Below are 17,209 nucleotides of genomic sequence, written 5' to 3'. Positions count from 1 at the left end.
AGATGGATGGATTCCTGATACAGTCAGGGGATGAGGAGGAGGAGGAGGAGGTCACCTTATCAAGAAAGTGTGGGCTTCCCCAGCTGCATCCTCTACAACGGTTTTCATTTTAAGGGTCCCACTTCCTTCCGTAAGCTCAGATCCCTGCGGGATAGATACAGAGAGTTCCGGGTCTCTCTTCTTCCCTTAGCTCTAGGCTTAGCGTTTTTAGGGAGTTCAGATGAGGCAGAAATGGCTAAAATATACTGAGTTCCCACTATGGGTCTAACACCAGGCTAGACATTTTTACAGATGTGGCCTTGTTTAATAAAAATAGCACCCCAGTTCTGTGAAATTGGTTCTATTATATTATCCCATTTTTACAGCTAAGAAAACGGGCTCAGAGACACTAAGTGAATTGTCTAAGGTCATACAGCTAATGTCTAGCAAAGGATGGAATTTGAACTTAAAACCTACTCAAGGAGCCAGGGCTGGATGGGCTAGAGATCAAGCGACACCGAGGAACCAGAGGCCGGGATGGTGAGCAGCAGGGCCAGCCCTGCTCTGGAGACAGGGGCTCTGAGTTCTAGTCCTGGCCTGGCCTCTTTTACTGGCAGACAGTGGGTGAGACTTTGCCCATCTCCAAGCCTCAGTGTCCACGCGTGGATCTGCTCCCCCTCAAGGGTCTCTTCCAAGTGAATATCACAGAAATCGAGGTGGATGTAAGGAGCTCCTGGCCCTTCCTTGGGACGTCCCATCCTTTCTCTGCCAGCTAGTGACCAAAGGGCAGGGCCGCATATTAGATAATGGTTAACTGGATCTGAGGCCCCGTCTATAAGGAGGCCCCGTCTATAAGGAGGCCCCCGAGCTGGCCAAGATCCCACAGGATGCAGTGGGTGAAGGTGCTGGGAGGGGTGGTGGGGGCCGCTGCCCTCTTGGGGCTGGGGATCATTGTGGGTCACTTTGCCATCCCCAAGGGGGCTGACTCGCCAGCCCCCAGTGCCTCAGCCTCCCAGGACCTGGACATGGAGATCCTCAAGACTGTCATAGAACAGCTAGATGCCGACAGGATCCGGGAGAACCTTAGGTCAGAGGCCTGCCTTTGCACCTCTCCCGTGTGCCAGAGGCCCCTCCTTGACCCTGGACCCACCCCTCTCTCGCCCACCCTGCAGAGAACTCTCCAAGGAGCCGCATCTGGCCACCAGCCCCTGGGATGAGGCGTTGGTGCAGCTGCTGCTGCAGCGCTGGCAGGACCCGGAGTCAGGCCTGGACTCAGCCAGGACCACTGAGTACGAAGTGCTGCTGTCCTTCCCCAGCGAGGAGCAGCCTAACCGTGTGGATGTGGGTGAGTTCCGGCTCTGGCTCCGGGATGCCTGTGGGCTGGGGGAGCCGCCGGCCGTGCCCCGACACTGCCCTCTCTCGACAGTGAACTCCACTGGGGCCATCCTCTTCTCCTGCCGACACAGCGAAGAGAACCTGACTGGGGAGCAGGGGGGCCCCAACGTGGTGCCGCCGTATGCTGCCTATGCTCCCCCGGGAACCCCACAGGTGGGCCTGGGATGCCCCCTCCCCACTGCCGGCCCAACTCCCCCTGGTTCCCTCCTCAACTGCTCCCATCCTGACCCCAGGGGCTGTTGAAGAGAAGTGCCTCAACTGGGGCTCAGCCCCCACCCAGAATGTACTCGCTTCCACACTCCATTACTACTCCTTTTGCCCATCGCTTAGTCATTCAAACACTAACGGGCCCTGCTCCAGGCCTGGCCTGATACAGGGTACCTGGACACAGAGCACAGAGAAAACCAGGTGTGACTTGGTCTTGGGGAGCTGAGAAGCTCTGGGTGAGGTGGGGGGACGGGATCTAAATCCTTCATCCTGCCATTCAGCCTTTCCCTTTCTTTCCTGAGCCTGGCTTCAAGTCACCTTCTCTTGGGAGCAGGGCCCCCTCGTCTATGCCAACCAGGGCTCGGAAGAAGACTTCAAGGAACTACAGAACAAGGAAGTCAAACTCCAAGATAGCATCGTCTTGACCCGCTATGGGGGTGTAGGGCGCGGGGCTAAGGTAAGCAGCAGCCCCCAGTGCAAGGGGCTGGGTGGAGAGAGGGGTTGGCAATGGACAGGAGGAGTGAGGGGAAGGGGATGAGCAGTGCTGAGTGGGGCACCAAGCCCTGGGCTTGGGGCAGAAGAAGGGGGTGATTCCTCCTTCCACCCACGATGGCTGCTATGGGACTCCGCCCACCCAGGTTCTAGTCCATGGGTAGGCCCAAAGAATACCTATGTGCTATGTAACCGTGGGTGCCTTTCCCAACATCCCTGAGCCTTGGGAAATAAAGGAATTGGGGAAAAATTTCAGCTTTCATATTCTGGAAGTCTAAGTTCTCCTGTGAATATCTCCTGTGAAGTTCTCTGAATATCTGACTTAAATCCCTCCTGTTGTCCCCTCCACCCACCAGTTTGCTTCGTTGCAATACAGAATTTTGACAGAGGATTCCATGCCTATTGCTATTTATTATTATTTTATTTATTTATTCTCTTTTAAGCTGCACTGGGTCATGGTTGCTTGGTGCTGGCTTTCTTGGTTGTGGGAGCAGGGTGGGAGGCTATTCTTCCCTGCGGTGTGGTGGCTTCCCCTGTTGTCTAGCACCAGCCCCAGGGCACTCGAGCTTCAGTGGTTGCGATGTGTAGGCTCCACAGTTGTGGCTCAAGGGCTTACTTGCTCTGCTGCACGTGGAATCTTCCAGACCAGGGTTTAAACCAGTGTCCCTGCATTGCAAGGCAGATTCTTAACCACTGGACTACTAGGGAAGCCCTGTCTATGGTTTTTAAATGTTTATTTACTTACTTATTTTGAATATAAAAAGGTACATAACAAGAGATGGGACTAGGGAATTAGTGTTTAGTGGGTTAAGAGCTTCAAATTTGCAAAATGAAGAGAGTTCTGGAGATAAATGGAGGTGATGGTAGCACAGTAATAGCAATGTACTTAATGCCACTGAACTGTACTCTTTTTTTTTCTTCATATTTGTTTGGCTGTCCTGGGTCTTAGTTGTGGCACGCGGTACTCGTTGGCTGCAGAATGCGAACTCAGCTGTGGCATGTAGGATCTAGTCCCTGAACTAACTGTACACTTAGATACTAAATTTTATGTTATGTGTATTCATCAGTTTTTTTATGCAATAGTAAAATATAGTTATCAGTTTTCAGAATCAATAGCTAGAAAAAAATAAAAGATTATAATTGCAAGCCATAATGAAAATATGATTAACCTAACAATATAAAGCATCTGTCTGCAATGTGGGAGACCTGGGTTCGATGCCTGGGTCGGGAGGATCCCCTGGAGAAGGAAATGGCAACCCACTCCAGGATTCTTGCCTGGAGAATCCCATGGACAGAGGAGCCTGGTGGGCTACAGTCCACGGGGTCACATAGAGTCAGACATGACTGAGTGACTTAACTTTCTAACAACATAAAATAGTTACACACAATTTGGGGGGCCAAGCAGAGTGATGTAGTAAGTGGAAGTGCATACGTGCACATGTGTGCTACCCAGCCAGTCTGTATCTCTTGTTTGGTGCATTTAATCCATTTACATTTAAGGTTATTACTGACATGTATGATCCTATTACCATTTTCTTTATTGTCTTCGGTTTATTTTCTGTAGATCTTTTCCTTCTCTTGTGTTTCCTACCTAGAGAAGTTCCTTTAGCATTTGTGGTAAAGCTGGTTTGGTGGTGCTGAATTCTCTTAACTCTTGCTTGTCTGGAAAGCTTTTGATTTCTCCATCAGTATGAATGAGAATCTTGGTGAGTATTCTTGGTTGTAGGTTCTTCCCTTTCATCACTTTAAATATATCATGCCATTCCCTTCTGGCTTGTAGAGTTTCTGTTGAGAAATCAGCTGATAACCTGATGGGAGTCCCCATGTATGTTATTTATCAATTTCCTCTTGTTGCTTTTTAAACTATATATATATTTAATATTTATTTATTTGGCTGCCCCAGGTCTTAGTTGCAGCACATGAGATCTTCAGTCTCCATTGCAGTATTTGGGATCTTTAGTCTCTGTATGCAGACTCTTAGTTGTCACATGTAGGAACTTGTTCCCTGACCAGGGGTCTAACCTGGGCCCCCTGCTTTGGGAGCGAGGGGTCCTAGCCCCTGAACCACCAGAGAAGTTCCTCCCTTGTTGCCTTTAATATTTTATCTTTGTCTTTAATTTTTGTCAGTTTGATTACTATGTGCTTCAGTGGGTTCCTCCTTGGATTTATCCTGCCTGGCACTCTCTGTGCTTCCTGGACTTGGTTGACTATTTCCTATCCCGTGTTAGGGAAGTTTTCCGCTATTATCTCAAATATTTTCTCAGGTCTTTTCTCTCTTTCATTTCTTTCTGGGACCCCTATAATACAATTGTTGGTGCCTTTAATGTAGTCCCAGAGGTCTCTTAGGCTTTTTTCTTTTTGTTTTTTTTTTCATTCTTTTTTCTATGTTCTATTCTCTGGCAGTGATTTCCATATTCTATCCTCCAGGTCATGTATCTGTTCTGCCTCAATTATTCTGCTATTGATTCTTTCTAGTGTATTATTCATCTGTTTTTTGTTCTTTAGTTCTTCTAGTTTCTTGCATCTTCTCCATTATTTTCCCAAGATCCTGGATCATCTTCACTATCATTATTCTGAATTCTTTTTCTGGAAGGTTACCTAACTCCACTGAATTTAATTGTTTTTCTGGAGCTTTATCTTGTCCCTTCATCTGGTATGTAACTTTCTGTTTTTTCATCCTGATTAACTTTATGAAATGTGGTTTTTGTTCTAACCAATTGTGGTTATTCTAGCTTCTTTTGTCTGCCTTCTGATGGAAGAGGCTAAGAGTTTTGTGTAAGCTTCCTTATGAGAGGGACTGAGTCTTGCTCTGGTGGGGAGGGCTGTGCTCAGTAAAGCTTTAATCCAATTTTTTGCTAATGAGTGGGGTTGCACTCCCTCCCTGTTAGTTGTTTGGCCTAAGAGAACCTCGCCCTGGGGCCTATGGGCTCTATGATAGAGTTAATGGCAACCTCCAAGACAGCTTATATGAAGGGGGCCCTTCCAGGAGTGCTACTGCCAGTGTCCCCATCCCTGTGGTGAGCCCCTGCTGACCCTCGCCTCCACAGGAGACCCTGCAATACTAGCAAGTGGTTCAGTCTCCTGTGGCGTCACTGCTCCTTTCCTCTGGGTCTTGGTGCCCACAGATTTTGTTTGTGCCCTCCAAGACTGGAGTCTGTTTCACCCAGTCCTGTGGAACTCCTGTAATCAAATCCCGCTGGCCTTCAAGGTCAGATTCCCTAGGGGTTCCCAGTCTCTTTGTCAGATTCCCAGGCTGGGAAGCCTGACGTGGGGCTCAGAACCTTCACAACAGTGGGAGAACTTCTTTGGTATATTGCGCTCCAGTTTGTGGGTCACCCACACGGCAGGTAAGGGATCTGATTTAGTCGTGATTGTGCCCTCCTACCCTCTCATTGCTGCATCTTCTTTGTCTTTGGAAGCCAGGTATCTTTTTTTGATGGGTTCCAGCATCCTCCTGTGGATGGTTGTTCAACAGATAGTTGTGATTTTGGTGCTCTCACAGAAGGAGAGGAGTGCCTATCCTTCTACTCCACCATTTTGACCCAGAAGCCCTCTCATCACAATTTTAAAAGAAGTAAAAATAAATACACATGTACATACATACATAAAAGAAGTGCCCTTGATAAGAGCTGGTGGGGAAAAAAAGGAAAGGGGAACAGGTGTGGTAAAATGATACAGACAATGAAACTCTCAGTTTAAAAAGAAAAAAGTTTTCTCATAATCCTACCCTCCAAAGAGATAGCTTTGTTTATTTGTTTATGGAATGTGATCCAGAGTTTCCTTGGGAAGAAGAACATATGAAGGTATATTCTTCTTTCTCTTTTTTTATATAAAAATAGCATACAATACCCACTGTTCTGAACTGTGCTCTTTTCATCTTAATATATCTTAGAGGAAATTCTCTGGTGGTCCAGCAGTTAGCACTCCTTGCTTCTACTTCAGGGGGCCCAAGTTCCATCCCTGGTTGAGAAACTAAGATCCCAAAAGCCACTCAGCCTGGCAAAAAACAACAACAACAACCCAAACCAACCAACCAAACAAAAAGTTATCCTGGAGATCATTCTCAAGTGGTACATAAACTCTGTCCTTGATCTTCTTTAACGTATTGTTTTCATTGACTTAAAATCTATGTAACATAAACTGTACTATGTTAACCATTCTTTAGTGGGTCTTCGTTGCTGTGAGAGCTTTTCTCTGGTTGCAGTGAGCATGGCTTCTCATTGCAGCAGCTTCTCTTATTGCAGCTCCTGGGATTTAGGGCACAGGCTCAACAGGTGTGGCACATGAGCTTAGTTTCTCTGAGGCATGTGGGATCTTCCTAGTTCAAGGATCACACCCGTGTCCCCTGCGTTGGCAGGCAGATTCTTTACCACTGAGCCACTAGGGAAGCCCGGTGAACTGTTTTTCAAATGTACGTTGCAATTAAGAACATTCAGTGTCGTGCAGCCATCACTACGACCCATTTCCAGATTGCTTTCATGGTTCCAAGTGAAACTCTATACCCATTTAACACCGTTATTCTCCCTCTGCAGCCCCTAGTAACCTCTATTTGACTTTCTTAGCCTATTCTAGATAGCTCACATAAGAGGAATGATGCAATATTTGTCTTTTCACGTCTGGCTTACTTCACTTAGCACAATGTTTTGAGGTTCATTGATATATCAGAGCTTCACTCCTTTTTAAGATTGAGTAATTTACGTTTGCATGCTATATAATCAGTTTTGCTTGTCTGTACATCAGTGATGGATAGTTGAGTTGTTTCTATCTTTTGGCTACTATGAATAGTGCTTATATGAATAGGGGTGTAGGAGCACATTCTCCTTCCTTTATACAGCTGCACGTTACTCCACTGCAGGGTACCTCAGTTTAACGGTCCCACCGATGAGCCGTTGCCTACACTCAGCAGTCTTCTGCTGTCTCAAGCAGCACTGCAACAAGTGACTTGTGTAAGAGTCATCTTGCTGGTAGGAAGACAGACCTGTACTGGCTTCCAGAGTGATGAAGGGAAGAAGAGGAGGGATGTGAGATGTGCCCCCTTTTCACCTCCCTTCCCTAAACACAGCCTCCTCTGCTTCCTGCAGGCTGTGAATGCTGCCAAGTACGGGGTGATTGGAGTGCTAGTGTACACGGATCCCAAAGACATCAACGACGGGAAGAGCTTGCCAAATGAGACCTTCCCACACTCCTGGTGCCTGCCTCCCTCGGGCGTGGAGCGAGGCTCCTACTTCGAGTATTTTGGGGACCCCTTGACTCCTTACCTTCCAGCTACGCCCTCCTCCTTCCGCCTAAACTCTGACAATGTCTCTGGATTTCCCCCAATTCCCATTCAGCCCATTGGCTTCGAGGATGCACAGGTCCTTCTCTGGTGAGCTTGTGCCCTGGGGTCTCCTGCCCACTCTCCCGTGGTGGCCCCCCGACTTCAACCCCCACGTGCATATTTGCTCTGAAGGACCTCCCCCTCCTCCCCAGTAACCTTGGAGGAAACTTAGCGCCGGCTGACTGGCAGGGAGGACTGGGCTGTGACTACAATTTGGGGCCAGGCTTCCGGTCGAACGGTACCTTCCCAGAAGACAGGTAAGATGGAGCTCCCTCCTCCCTCAACACTCCCATTCTCTTCCCTTGTTATGCTTTCTTTTTTAAAAAAAAATTTAATGTATTTATTTTTTATTTGTGGCCGTGCTGGGTCTTCGTTGCTGCACGTAGTAGACTTTCTCTCATTGCGGCAATCAGGGGCTGCTCTCTAGTTGTGGCGTGCCGGCTTCTCATTGCGGTGGCTTCTCTTGTTGCCAAGCACAGGCTTTCGGGCATGAGGGCTTTAGTAGATGTGGCCTTCAGTAGATGTGGCCTCAGTCGTTGTGGCTCACAGACTCTGCTGCTCGACGACACATGGCATCTTCCTGGACCAGGGATCTAGTCGGTATCCCTTGCATTGCAAAGCAGATTCTTGACCACTGGACAACCACGGAAGTCGGTTATGCTTCCCTGACCCTGGGCTTCCTCTCTGCTCACTTTGAGGCCTGGCCCTTCCCTTTCTCCTCTCTCCCAACCCCTCCTTGATTCCAAAACACCTGTCTTGTCCTGGGGAAGCCTGTGAATCAGTTGTGTGCCCCACAAGTCTCTGTGGAGTCCCCCGACCTCACCTTGGACCTCTGTTCTCCAGCCAGCCCCTCTCTGGAGGAGCCCCGACACACCAAGCTCCTTCCTAAATCAGGGCCTCTGGACTTGCTGTTCCAGCTGATGGAACACTCTTCCCCAAGCCCTGCCATTCCTGGCCTGCCCTAACACCCCACCTGCCACCAGGCACCTTGTCAGTGTCCCCCCAAGCTCCTTCACTGCCTTTGGTTGCTCACTTCCTTGGCGTCTGGCTGCTCCAGGAGCGGGAGATCCGATGAGGGTGGGGTCCATGTCTGTCTCAGCCATTGCCCAGAGCTGGTACGATGCTGACATACACTAAGTATCCGGTAACTGAGTGAGTACAAAGGAGAATTGGAGTCAGAAGAGCTGGGCTCTAGCCTCGCTGTCTCTCCTGATATTTCCAAGCAGGTGACTTTGCCAGGTTTCTTTCTGACTCTGGGCCTCAGGTTTTCATGCATTTTGAAGGGGGAGTGGGCGGTGCCAAGACTCCTGTTCCCCTCCAGCCAGGTGAACGTGAGTGTCCACAACCGCCTGGAGCTGCGGAACTCCTCCAATGTCCTGGGGATCATCCGCGGGGCTGTGGAGCCAGGTGAGCGCCTCCTCGCGGCTCCGGCGCCCCCAGGACCCCCCGCCCAACCCCGGGCGCCGCTCACCACGGCCCCTTGGCCCCGCCTGGCTGCCCCGCCCACCCTTGCTCCTCTGAGGTTTCTGACTCTGCTCCTCCTGCCAGACCGCTACGTGCTATATGGAAACCACCGGGACAGCTGGGTTCACGGGGCCGTGGACCCCAGCACTGGTACTGCCGTCCTCCTGGAGCTCTCCCGCGTCCTGGGGACTCTGCTGAAGAAGGGTGAGCGGGCCGCCCTGCCCCGGTCCAGGGACTCGCTCGCCAAGAGGGCACCTAAACCCAGTCCTCCCTGAATTTTGGGCGCTGACACCCCCTCCACTCTCACTTTCTCCTGTGCCCAAGCCTGAGGGCCCTGGGGGCAGACACGCATGACACTAGCTCTGGCTTCGCTCAAGTAGCCCAGTGCGGTACAGAGAACTCTTGCAATACCTTCTGAGGGTCTTCTGCACCCCTCCAGTAAAGCGAGATCGGCTGTGGTCACGGGCAAGGCCGTGCCCAGGCTCTGCCCTTGGGGAGTCTCAGCTTGGTTGAGGCAGGGGGACAGACAGTCGTTAACTCTACAAACACTTCAGCCATGCCTACTGTGTGCCAGGCCAGCTCTAGGCACTGGATGTCCCCCCAGAGAACCCCAGAATTCTGACTGTAATGACAACTATGAAACGTGCTATTAGGAAAAATATCTACCGGGCTTTCCAGGTGGAAGCCAGATCTCAGGGAGGTGGCAGTTCCAGGTGGGAGTGGGGGTCCAGGTGGGAAAGAGTGGCTGCACCAGGTGGCAGAGCTGTGTATTTCCTGAAAATAGGGACATTTCCTTTCATTACCACACTACAATGATCAGAATCAGAAAATGACATTTTTTTTTACCAATTGTTCCAATAAATTTCAAAAATAATTAGGGCTTTCTCTGGTTGCAATGTGCAGGCTTCTCTTGTTGTGCAGCACAGGGCTTAGTTACACTGAGGCATGTGAGATCTTAGTTCCCCAGCCAGGGATCGGACTTGTGTCCCCTGGAAGATGGATTCTTAACCACCGGACCACCAGGGGATTCCCTCCGATAACATTTAGAGCAAAAGAATGTTCTGGTCCAAGAGTCAATCCAGGAACACAGGTTGCCTGTGTAGTAATCACATGGGTCATCTGTAATAGTTTCTTAGCTGTTCTTTCTTTCCTGATCCTGATATTTAGTTTGTTGACTGTCCCTCAATTTCGGTTTGTCGGATTAGATTCAGCTTATGCATCTTGGGCAGAAAAAAGTGTGGGAACTTTCCATTGCAAGCATATAATCATTTTATCCTTTAAAAAAGTTGATTCAAAACAAAAAGATGAGAAATGATCAAAGAGGACTGAGTTGCGCCTGGAGATGGGAGTACAGCCCAGAGCACACAGCGCCATGGAGGGTGAGGGGCGTCTGGAGGTGAGGGGCAAGCAAGGGCTCCGAGGCTTCCAGGAGGTGACTGAGGACTGTGGCAAGAGCAGTGAGGGCATGAGATGGGATGGGAGCTAGCCTGCAGGAGGCTATGAGAGCAATGTGGGGCTTTGGTTAAGCCCCTAGACTCTGGAGCCAGACCCTGAATTTGAACTCTGGCTCTGCTGCCTACCAGCTGTGTAACCCTGGGCAAGTCACTAAACCTCTTTGTGGCTCCATTTCGTCAATGGAGACAGTGAGAGTCTGTCTCTCAAGACCTTCTTGTAAGGACTGGCTCAATATGGATAATGCTCTAAGGTCAATGTGAGTGTTTCATCACCAAATGAATAGGAGTAGGGGCCGGTTTTGCATAAGATGCCAGAAAGAGAGTTAGGGGATCTCCAACCATCACATCCAGAGAGAAGAGAGGGGCAGGGCATTCTGGCAGAACGGACCACCGAACTGAAGGAGATTGGTGTTGGGGGTGGGGGCCAAAGTTGGGGGTGTCGCAGCAGATGAGAGGCCCTGGTAAAAAGAGGGCGGAGCCTCAGCGAAGGTTTGGCCGGAGAGGTGCCAAGACCTACCTCCAATCGCCAGCTGCCCTGTGGCTTCCAGCCCTCCCTCCCCTCCACATGCCCAACCTTCCCCCTAAGCCACTCCGAGATCTGGGGGGATCTTGCCCTCTAGCACTTTATCCCCCTCCCCAGGCACCTGGCGTCCCCGCAGATCAATCGTGTTTGCCAGCTGGGGGGCAGAGGAGTTTGGGCTCATCGGCTCCACAGAATTCACGGAGGTGAGTGAGCCCCGCAGCTGGGCGCTCGAGGGGATTCGCGGGGCGGGCCGTGCGGGGCTGACGTGGCCGCGTCCACCGGCAGGAGTTCTTCAGCAAGCTGCAGGAGCGCGCCGTGGCCTACATCAACGTGGACATCTCGGTGTTTGGTATGAGGGCCGGCGGGGCTGACTCGGGGAGCGGGGACACGAAAAGGCAGGGCCCGAAAAGAGTCTTCCTTGGATCCTCTCACAGCCAATGCCACCCTGAGGGTGCAGGGCACGCCCCCGATCCAAAGCGTCGTCTTCTCTGCTGCCAAACAGGTGGAAAGGGGAAGGGCTGGGAGCGGGGTGGGAGACTTGTCGGGGGCGGGCCTACACGGGGTAGGCGGAGCTGATACTTCGGAGAGGGGCCGGGGGTGGGATTGAGGCTGCGGGGAGGGCCTTGTAGGACCTGCAGGATTGCGCAGGGGCTGGAGACCCTGGTGGGTGGCGCGGAGGACCTGCCTGGTTGTTGGACCTCGGGAGGGCCCAGCCGCAGACTAGATTCCCCTCCACTCAGATCTCCGCACCGGGCTCCAGCGGTCTCAGCATCTATGACAATTGGATCCGATATTACAACCGTAGCAGTTCCGTGTACGGCCTGGTCCCCAGGTGAGCCCGGGGCTGGGATGGGGACCCCTGGCTGGTAAGCCGGCCCGGCACCCTGCAGCCTGACCATATTCCTTCCCATAGTGTGGGGACTCTGGGAGCTGGCAGCGACTATGCCCCCTTCATTCACTTCTTGGGCATCTCCTCCATGGACATCGCCTACACCTATGACCGGGTAAGCAGGCACCCCTTAGTCCCCAGCCCGGGACTTTGCTCCACTAGCCCCCTCCTCTCCCTCGGGCTGCTCCTTGTGCAAACTGAATCCATCACTCAGTAGCTGTGCTACCTCAACCAAGTTTCTCTACCTCTCTTGAGCATGTTCATCCTCATCTATGTTATCAAATTTAAGACACCACTGAGTATCAGATGCACTGTTGTGATATGCATTATTCAGAAGGGAAAAAATACACGGTCAGTTGATTTCAGGGTGACACTGACTGTAAGAAGCATCCTGATTTCAGAGATCTTAAAATGTGAAAAAACGTTTGTCTCAGAGTAGATTAAAAAACACTATAAAACGGGTGATTTGAGGGTAAAATGAGATAAGGGCTGCAGAGTGCCAGACTGTTCCCGTTTGATGCTCCAAAATACCCTTTCTCCCCTCCATGGCCACTCCGCTCCTGAGTGGTGGCACTGGGATCTGAATTCTCCCGTCTGACGGCACAGCCTCAGGTTCTTCTCCTTCATGTGAAACAGGAAACTGGCACTTGACCCAGCTTTGCCACTTATTAGCTGTGCGATGTCAGGAAGGTCACTTAACCTCTCTGAGCCCATTTCCGCCTCTGTAAGGTGGGAACCCCAGAACCTGCCTCACAGGTGTGGTGACAACTGACTTGAGATAATGGCTCTACATTGAACTCCTTCCACTTCTCATCCCAAGCTTGTCACCCGTGGGTCTTGTTTCCTCAGAGCAAGACCTCAGCCCGGATCTACCCCACCTACCACACAGCCTTTGACACCTTTGATTACGTGAACAAGTTTTTGGACCCTGGTGAGGAAGGGGGCAAGGGGTCTCCTGCGGCAGGAGGAGCCGGGGCTGAAGGCCGAGCCTGGCCTCATCGCCCTCCCCGCCAGGTTTCACCAGCCATCAGGCTGTGGCCCGGACTGCGGGAAGCGTGCTTCTCCGGCTCAGTGACAGCCTCTTCCTGCCTCTTAACGTCAGTGACTACAGCGAGACCCTCCGCGGCTTCCTGCAGGCTGCCGAAAACCTCAGGGTCCTACTGGAGCAGCACAATATCAGCCTCGGTACGGAGATCCCGATATCGAGGCACGGGGAGCCTTGTGCCCCCAGGGCTAAGATGCCGGCTGTTCCCCCACAGCACCTTTGGTGACCGCGGTGGAGAAGTTTGAGGGGGCAGCCACGTCGTTCAACCAACGCATAGCAACACTGCAAAAGGGCACCTCTGAGTAAGCAAGGGTTGCAAGCAGGTATCTGGGAGGGCAGCATGCAGGGCAGGATGCAGGCTGGCAGCTGGGTGGCTGTAGGGTGACCAGAGGGTCTTGTCACCCTCAGTCCCCTGCAGGTGCGGATGATCAATGACCAGCTGATGCTCTTGGAACGGACTTTCCTCAACTCACAAGCCTTCCCAGAAGAGCGCTACTACAGGTGAGCCTGTCCAAAGCTCTTGGGAGGTGTGGTGAGATGAGGCTGGGCAGTGGGTACCCATCCGAGGGAGGAGAATGTCACTTTTGCTGGCCTTTAGAGCACAACCCAGTCCCTTGAGATGGCTGGGGAGTCAGGCTAAGAGGGGGGAGGCAAGTCAGTTAAGGTCACCCTGGGACTAGAGCCTACAGCTCCTCCCACTCCCAGCAGAGAGGTGCTTGTGTCCCTAGCTGTACACAGGAGCTGTTGCAGGCTGAAGCTCTGCTCATTCTTGGCCCCTGCATGACCTTGATCCTTCTCCATTTCTCCCTTCAGCCATGTGCTCTGGGCACCCCGGACCGGCTCTGTGGCCACATTCCCTGGCCTGTCCAATGCCTACTCCCAGGCGGAGAACACAGGCCACGAACCTGCAGCCTGGGCTGAGGTGCAGAGACAGCTCAGCATCGTGGTGGCAGCCCTGGAGGGCGCGGCTGCCACCCTGAGGCCCGTGGCTGATCTCTGACTCCGCCCTCATTCTTCGGCTCCCACTCCTACCCTCTCCCCCTCCAGTTTTCTTTGAGTATGTCCCCATCTCCCTTCATGCTAGGAAGGGGCACGACCACAGGACCCTCTCAAACTTCTGAGGGGTCCCACAAGTGTGGACGCTTGAAGGGAGTGACAAGCCGCAGATGAAAATTTCCCTATTGCTGGATCCTGGTCGGCAGAAGGTGAACAGGAGACAGGGATGAGGGGAATGGCAAAACTACCAACTGCTCTTGGTGAAGATGGGTGAGGATGGGACACACAATGCCAATCTTAGATGTCAACTCAGAGACCGCCAGAGCCACCCCCAGTGATCAGCAGGGAAACTAAGGCCCAGGGTGGACAGGGCATGGTCCAGTTTGGGTTCCTCTTCCCCCACACCCCCAGCACGTCTCAACTCCTCCCTGCCCTCCCCAAATAAATCAAGCCGAGCTGTTGTTCCTTGTATCGTGCAGGAATCATGAAAAAAGAAACCTGAGTGCTCCAGCCCGACTCGGGGCTCTGGGAGACCACACAGTCCTCTTCATATCTTGGTCATGGGTCTGTCCACAGCCTCATCTTCCTCCTCTGCCATGACCACGTCTTCCAGAGTGCGCCCTCCAAGTTTGTTCCCCACCAGTATCTGGCAGGTCCCGGCAGGTGGCAGCCCCTCCTCAGTGTAATGACCCCTCAGGAACACCACTCTCTCCTGTCCATCTAAGGGTAGTCCGTGGGCCTGGCACAGGTCCCGTGCCTCCTTGGGCCCATCCAGGGCCAGCAGGTGGACCATGAAGCCCAGGGGCAAGGTCTGGCCCTTGGAGGTGCTGAGCGCACGAGCAAGGCGGGCCAGGGCTCCCCGGCGGGCACGGCCCACGTGGCACTGCACAGCGCAGCTCTGAAGGTAGGGCAGCGTCCGGAGCAGGCGAAAGAGGCGGGCGGCATTGCCTTCCCGGAAGGCGGAGTCAACTGCCAGGGCGGTGCGCAGGGCCGGGCAGGAACGCAGAGCTGCAGGCAGCTGCAGAACCTCGTGGAGGGCCTCTACTGAGCCTAGAAGGGTGAGAAGCCCAAATGAGGATGCTGAGTCCGGGAGCAGGCCCACCTTCCATGCCATCCCCTTTCAGTGATGTCTGACTCTTGGCAACCCCATGGACTGTAGCCCGCTAGGCTCCTCTGTCCATGGGATTCTCCAGGCAAGGATACTGGAGTGGGTTGCCATGCCCTCCTCCAGGGGATCTTCCCAACCCAGAGACTGAATCCCTGTCTCTTACATCTCTTGCATTGGCAGGCAGGTTCTTTACCACTGGTGCCACCTGGGAAGCCCATCCCCTTAGGTTTCCCCCCTCCCCTCCCACCTTCATGAATCTTCAGCCACCTTCTCTGGCCTTCCCATACCCCCAACTCACTCCTCCCCCACCAGCTCCTGCTCTGGCCATGCCCCATCCCAAGCAAAGCGAACCCTCCCTACGCCTTAGCCCCTTCCTGATCCTTATCAGAATTTGTTGCCAGTGATTCTAGAATCCCATCAAATAGTCTGGGTCCTCATAATAAAGTGAGGCAGTGTTTACAGATGAAGCAAAGAGGCTGTGATCATTTAATGATTCGCCTGAGACTGTCCTAGAGCTCATATCTATTTAAGAAGGTGACCCAATCAAATCCAAGTTTTCTGACTTAAAGCCCAGCCCTTTCTCCACTGCCCTAGCTGCCCCAAGGTTTGGTAGTTGGCTCTGCCACACCTTCAGCTGTCCACCTGGTAAGGCAGTTTCTTTTTCAAATTCTCCCCTTCCAAGGAGAATGACAACACTGGGACCTTGGGTAAACTGAAGCTTCTGACCCATCTGCTGTTCACTCACTAAGCTGTGTCTGACGCTCCTCTGTCCTCCACTATCTCCCAGACTTTGCTCAAATTCATGTCCAGTGAGTCTGTGATGCTATCTAACCATGTCATCCTCTGCTGCCCCCCTCTGCTTCTGCCTTCAGTCTTTCCCAGCATCAGGGTCTTTTCCAATGAGTTGGCTCTTCACATCAGGTGGCCAAAAGTGTTGGAGCTTCAGCATCAGGCATCAGTCCTTCCAGTGAATATTCAGAGTTGATCTCCTTTAGGATTGACTGACCCATGAGTGGGTTGTTAAGTCAACAGCATTTCATTAAATTAAGTAGAATTAATTAAAAAGCATCATCCATCCATAGGAAAAAATCTAGTCTTGAACCTTCTATCTCAGATATATTTGTTGGCATATGTGTTCTTGGCTGTTTTGCAATACTGACTGAAATGGAGGTTTAAAAGAAAAAGCTTGAAAATCACTATCTAGGTTCAACTGTCCCATTTCAGCTCTATCCCCTCCACTTTCATAATGAGAAAGCCGAGACCCAGAGAAGGGAAAGGACCGGTCAGAAGCTCCATGTAGGGGCTCAGTGGCTCTTGTGCAATGGCTGAGACACACATTTAGGAGACATTTAGGATGGAGAGGGAGCTACTGGTGAGGTTTGAAAGCTTCTCCTTCCTTTCTCGGCCTCCACTGTCCCGGCCTCTGCTCTGCCGCGGGGACCCTGACTCACCCAGGTTATACAGCAGAAAGAGGCCCTGGAAGGTGGCCTGGCGGGGGTGGGGGCCGGCGCCCAGCGCGTAGCAGCGGCGAAGAGAACCGAAGCTCTCCTGGACCTGGGCTTGCAGCAACATTGGGTCCACTGGCCCGTGCGTCGCGTTGGGTCCGAGCCGCGCCACCACGGCCAGTAGCACGGCCAGAGCCGATTCCAGCACCAACGCCGTCTCGCCGTCGCTCGCGCTTTGCAGGGCCAAGTCCAACCGCACCGCGCGCAACCGGTCCGCCACGAAGCTGGCCACCTCCGCGCAGGACGCATCGGTGCGCTCGGCCACCTCGCTGGCCAGGTAGCGCACAGTGGCCAGCAGCACGGACGGCGGACGAAGCTGACTCGGCGGGGGCCGGATCTTCCCGGCGGCCGGCCGGCTGTACTCCTTCACCGCGCGCTGCGGGTCGGCTCGGGGCCGGTCCCCGCGGCACCCCGGCGCCACCTCGAAGCGGTGCAGGCGGCGCTCCTTCTCGCGCTGTGTGCGCTCGGCGGCCGGACACATGTCCAGGCACGTGCCCACGGGCAGCTCGTAGCCGGGCATAGGTGGGCTGGGGGGAACGGACGGGCGCTCAGCATCCCGCGGACAGCGGCGGCCCCTCGCCCCATTCTGCGGGAGAGCACGCCGAGGCTGGCGAAGGCGGGGCCGACCCCTCCCGGCCCGCCTCCCCGCCCGGGTCTGCACCTTCCCCCCGCCCGTCTGGCCGCCGCAGTCCTCACCGAGTCCTGTCGCCTCCCACAGATCTCCGTGCAGGCCTCCCGAGAGCCTCTGCGTTGTAGTTCAGCGTCGCCAACACTGTTCCTCACGGTCGGGTCCCACTAAAGCCCAACCACAGCGCACCGCCATAGTCAGACCACT

The 17,209-nt window shown here is 53.0% G+C and overlaps 2 protein-coding genes across 4 annotated transcripts; one reads left to right on the top strand and one right to left on the bottom strand.

Moving 5' to 3' along the window:
- Positions 1–866: 866 nt before the first annotated feature.
- On the top strand, positions 867–13,765 carry NAALADL1 (N-acetylated alpha-linked acidic dipeptidase like 1). Its single transcript, XM_052662101.1, has 18 exons — positions 867–1,066; positions 1,152–1,324; positions 1,406–1,527; positions 1,916–2,038; positions 7,155–7,438; positions 7,543–7,647; positions 8,712–8,797; positions 8,939–9,058; positions 10,949–11,034; positions 11,117–11,180; positions 11,266–11,333; positions 11,572–11,663; positions 11,745–11,835; positions 12,570–12,651; positions 12,735–12,905; positions 12,980–13,067; positions 13,174–13,266; positions 13,579–13,765. The coding sequence occupies exons 1-18, from the start codon at positions 867–869 to the stop codon at positions 13,763–13,765; spliced, it is 2,235 nt and encodes a 744-aa protein (XP_052518061.1).
- On the bottom strand, positions 11,235–17,205 carry SAC3D1 (SAC3 domain containing 1). Of its 3 annotated transcripts, XM_052662104.1 has the most exons (4): positions 17,071–17,205; positions 16,321–16,901; positions 14,260–14,811; positions 11,235–11,322 (listed from the first exon to the last, which is right to left on the bottom strand). In XM_052662104.1, the coding sequence occupies exons 2-3, from the start codon at positions 16,892–16,894 to the stop codon at positions 14,309–14,311; spliced, it is 1,077 nt and encodes a 358-aa protein (XP_052518064.1). In that variant the 5' UTR covers positions 16,895–16,901; positions 17,071–17,205; the 3' UTR covers positions 11,235–11,322; positions 14,260–14,308. The 3 variants fall into 3 exon arrangements, with proteins under 3 accessions (XP_052518064.1, XP_052518062.1, XP_052518063.1); XM_052662102.1 differs by lacking the exon at positions 11,235–11,322 and having other exon boundaries at positions 13,934–14,811; XM_052662103.1 differs by lacking the exon at positions 11,235–11,322 and having other exon boundaries at positions 13,934–14,811; positions 16,321–16,960; positions 17,071–17,196.
- Between the last annotated feature and the right edge of the window lie 4 nt (positions 17,206–17,209).

This window comes from Budorcas taxicolor, chromosome 25, assembly GCF_023091745.1.
Source record: "Budorcas taxicolor isolate Tak-1 chromosome 25, Takin1.1, whole genome shotgun sequence".
In the NCBI taxonomy this organism is placed as follows: Eukaryota; Metazoa; Chordata; class Mammalia; order Artiodactyla; family Bovidae; genus Budorcas; species Budorcas taxicolor.
This window is presented reverse-complemented; position numbering and strand designations above follow the sequence as displayed.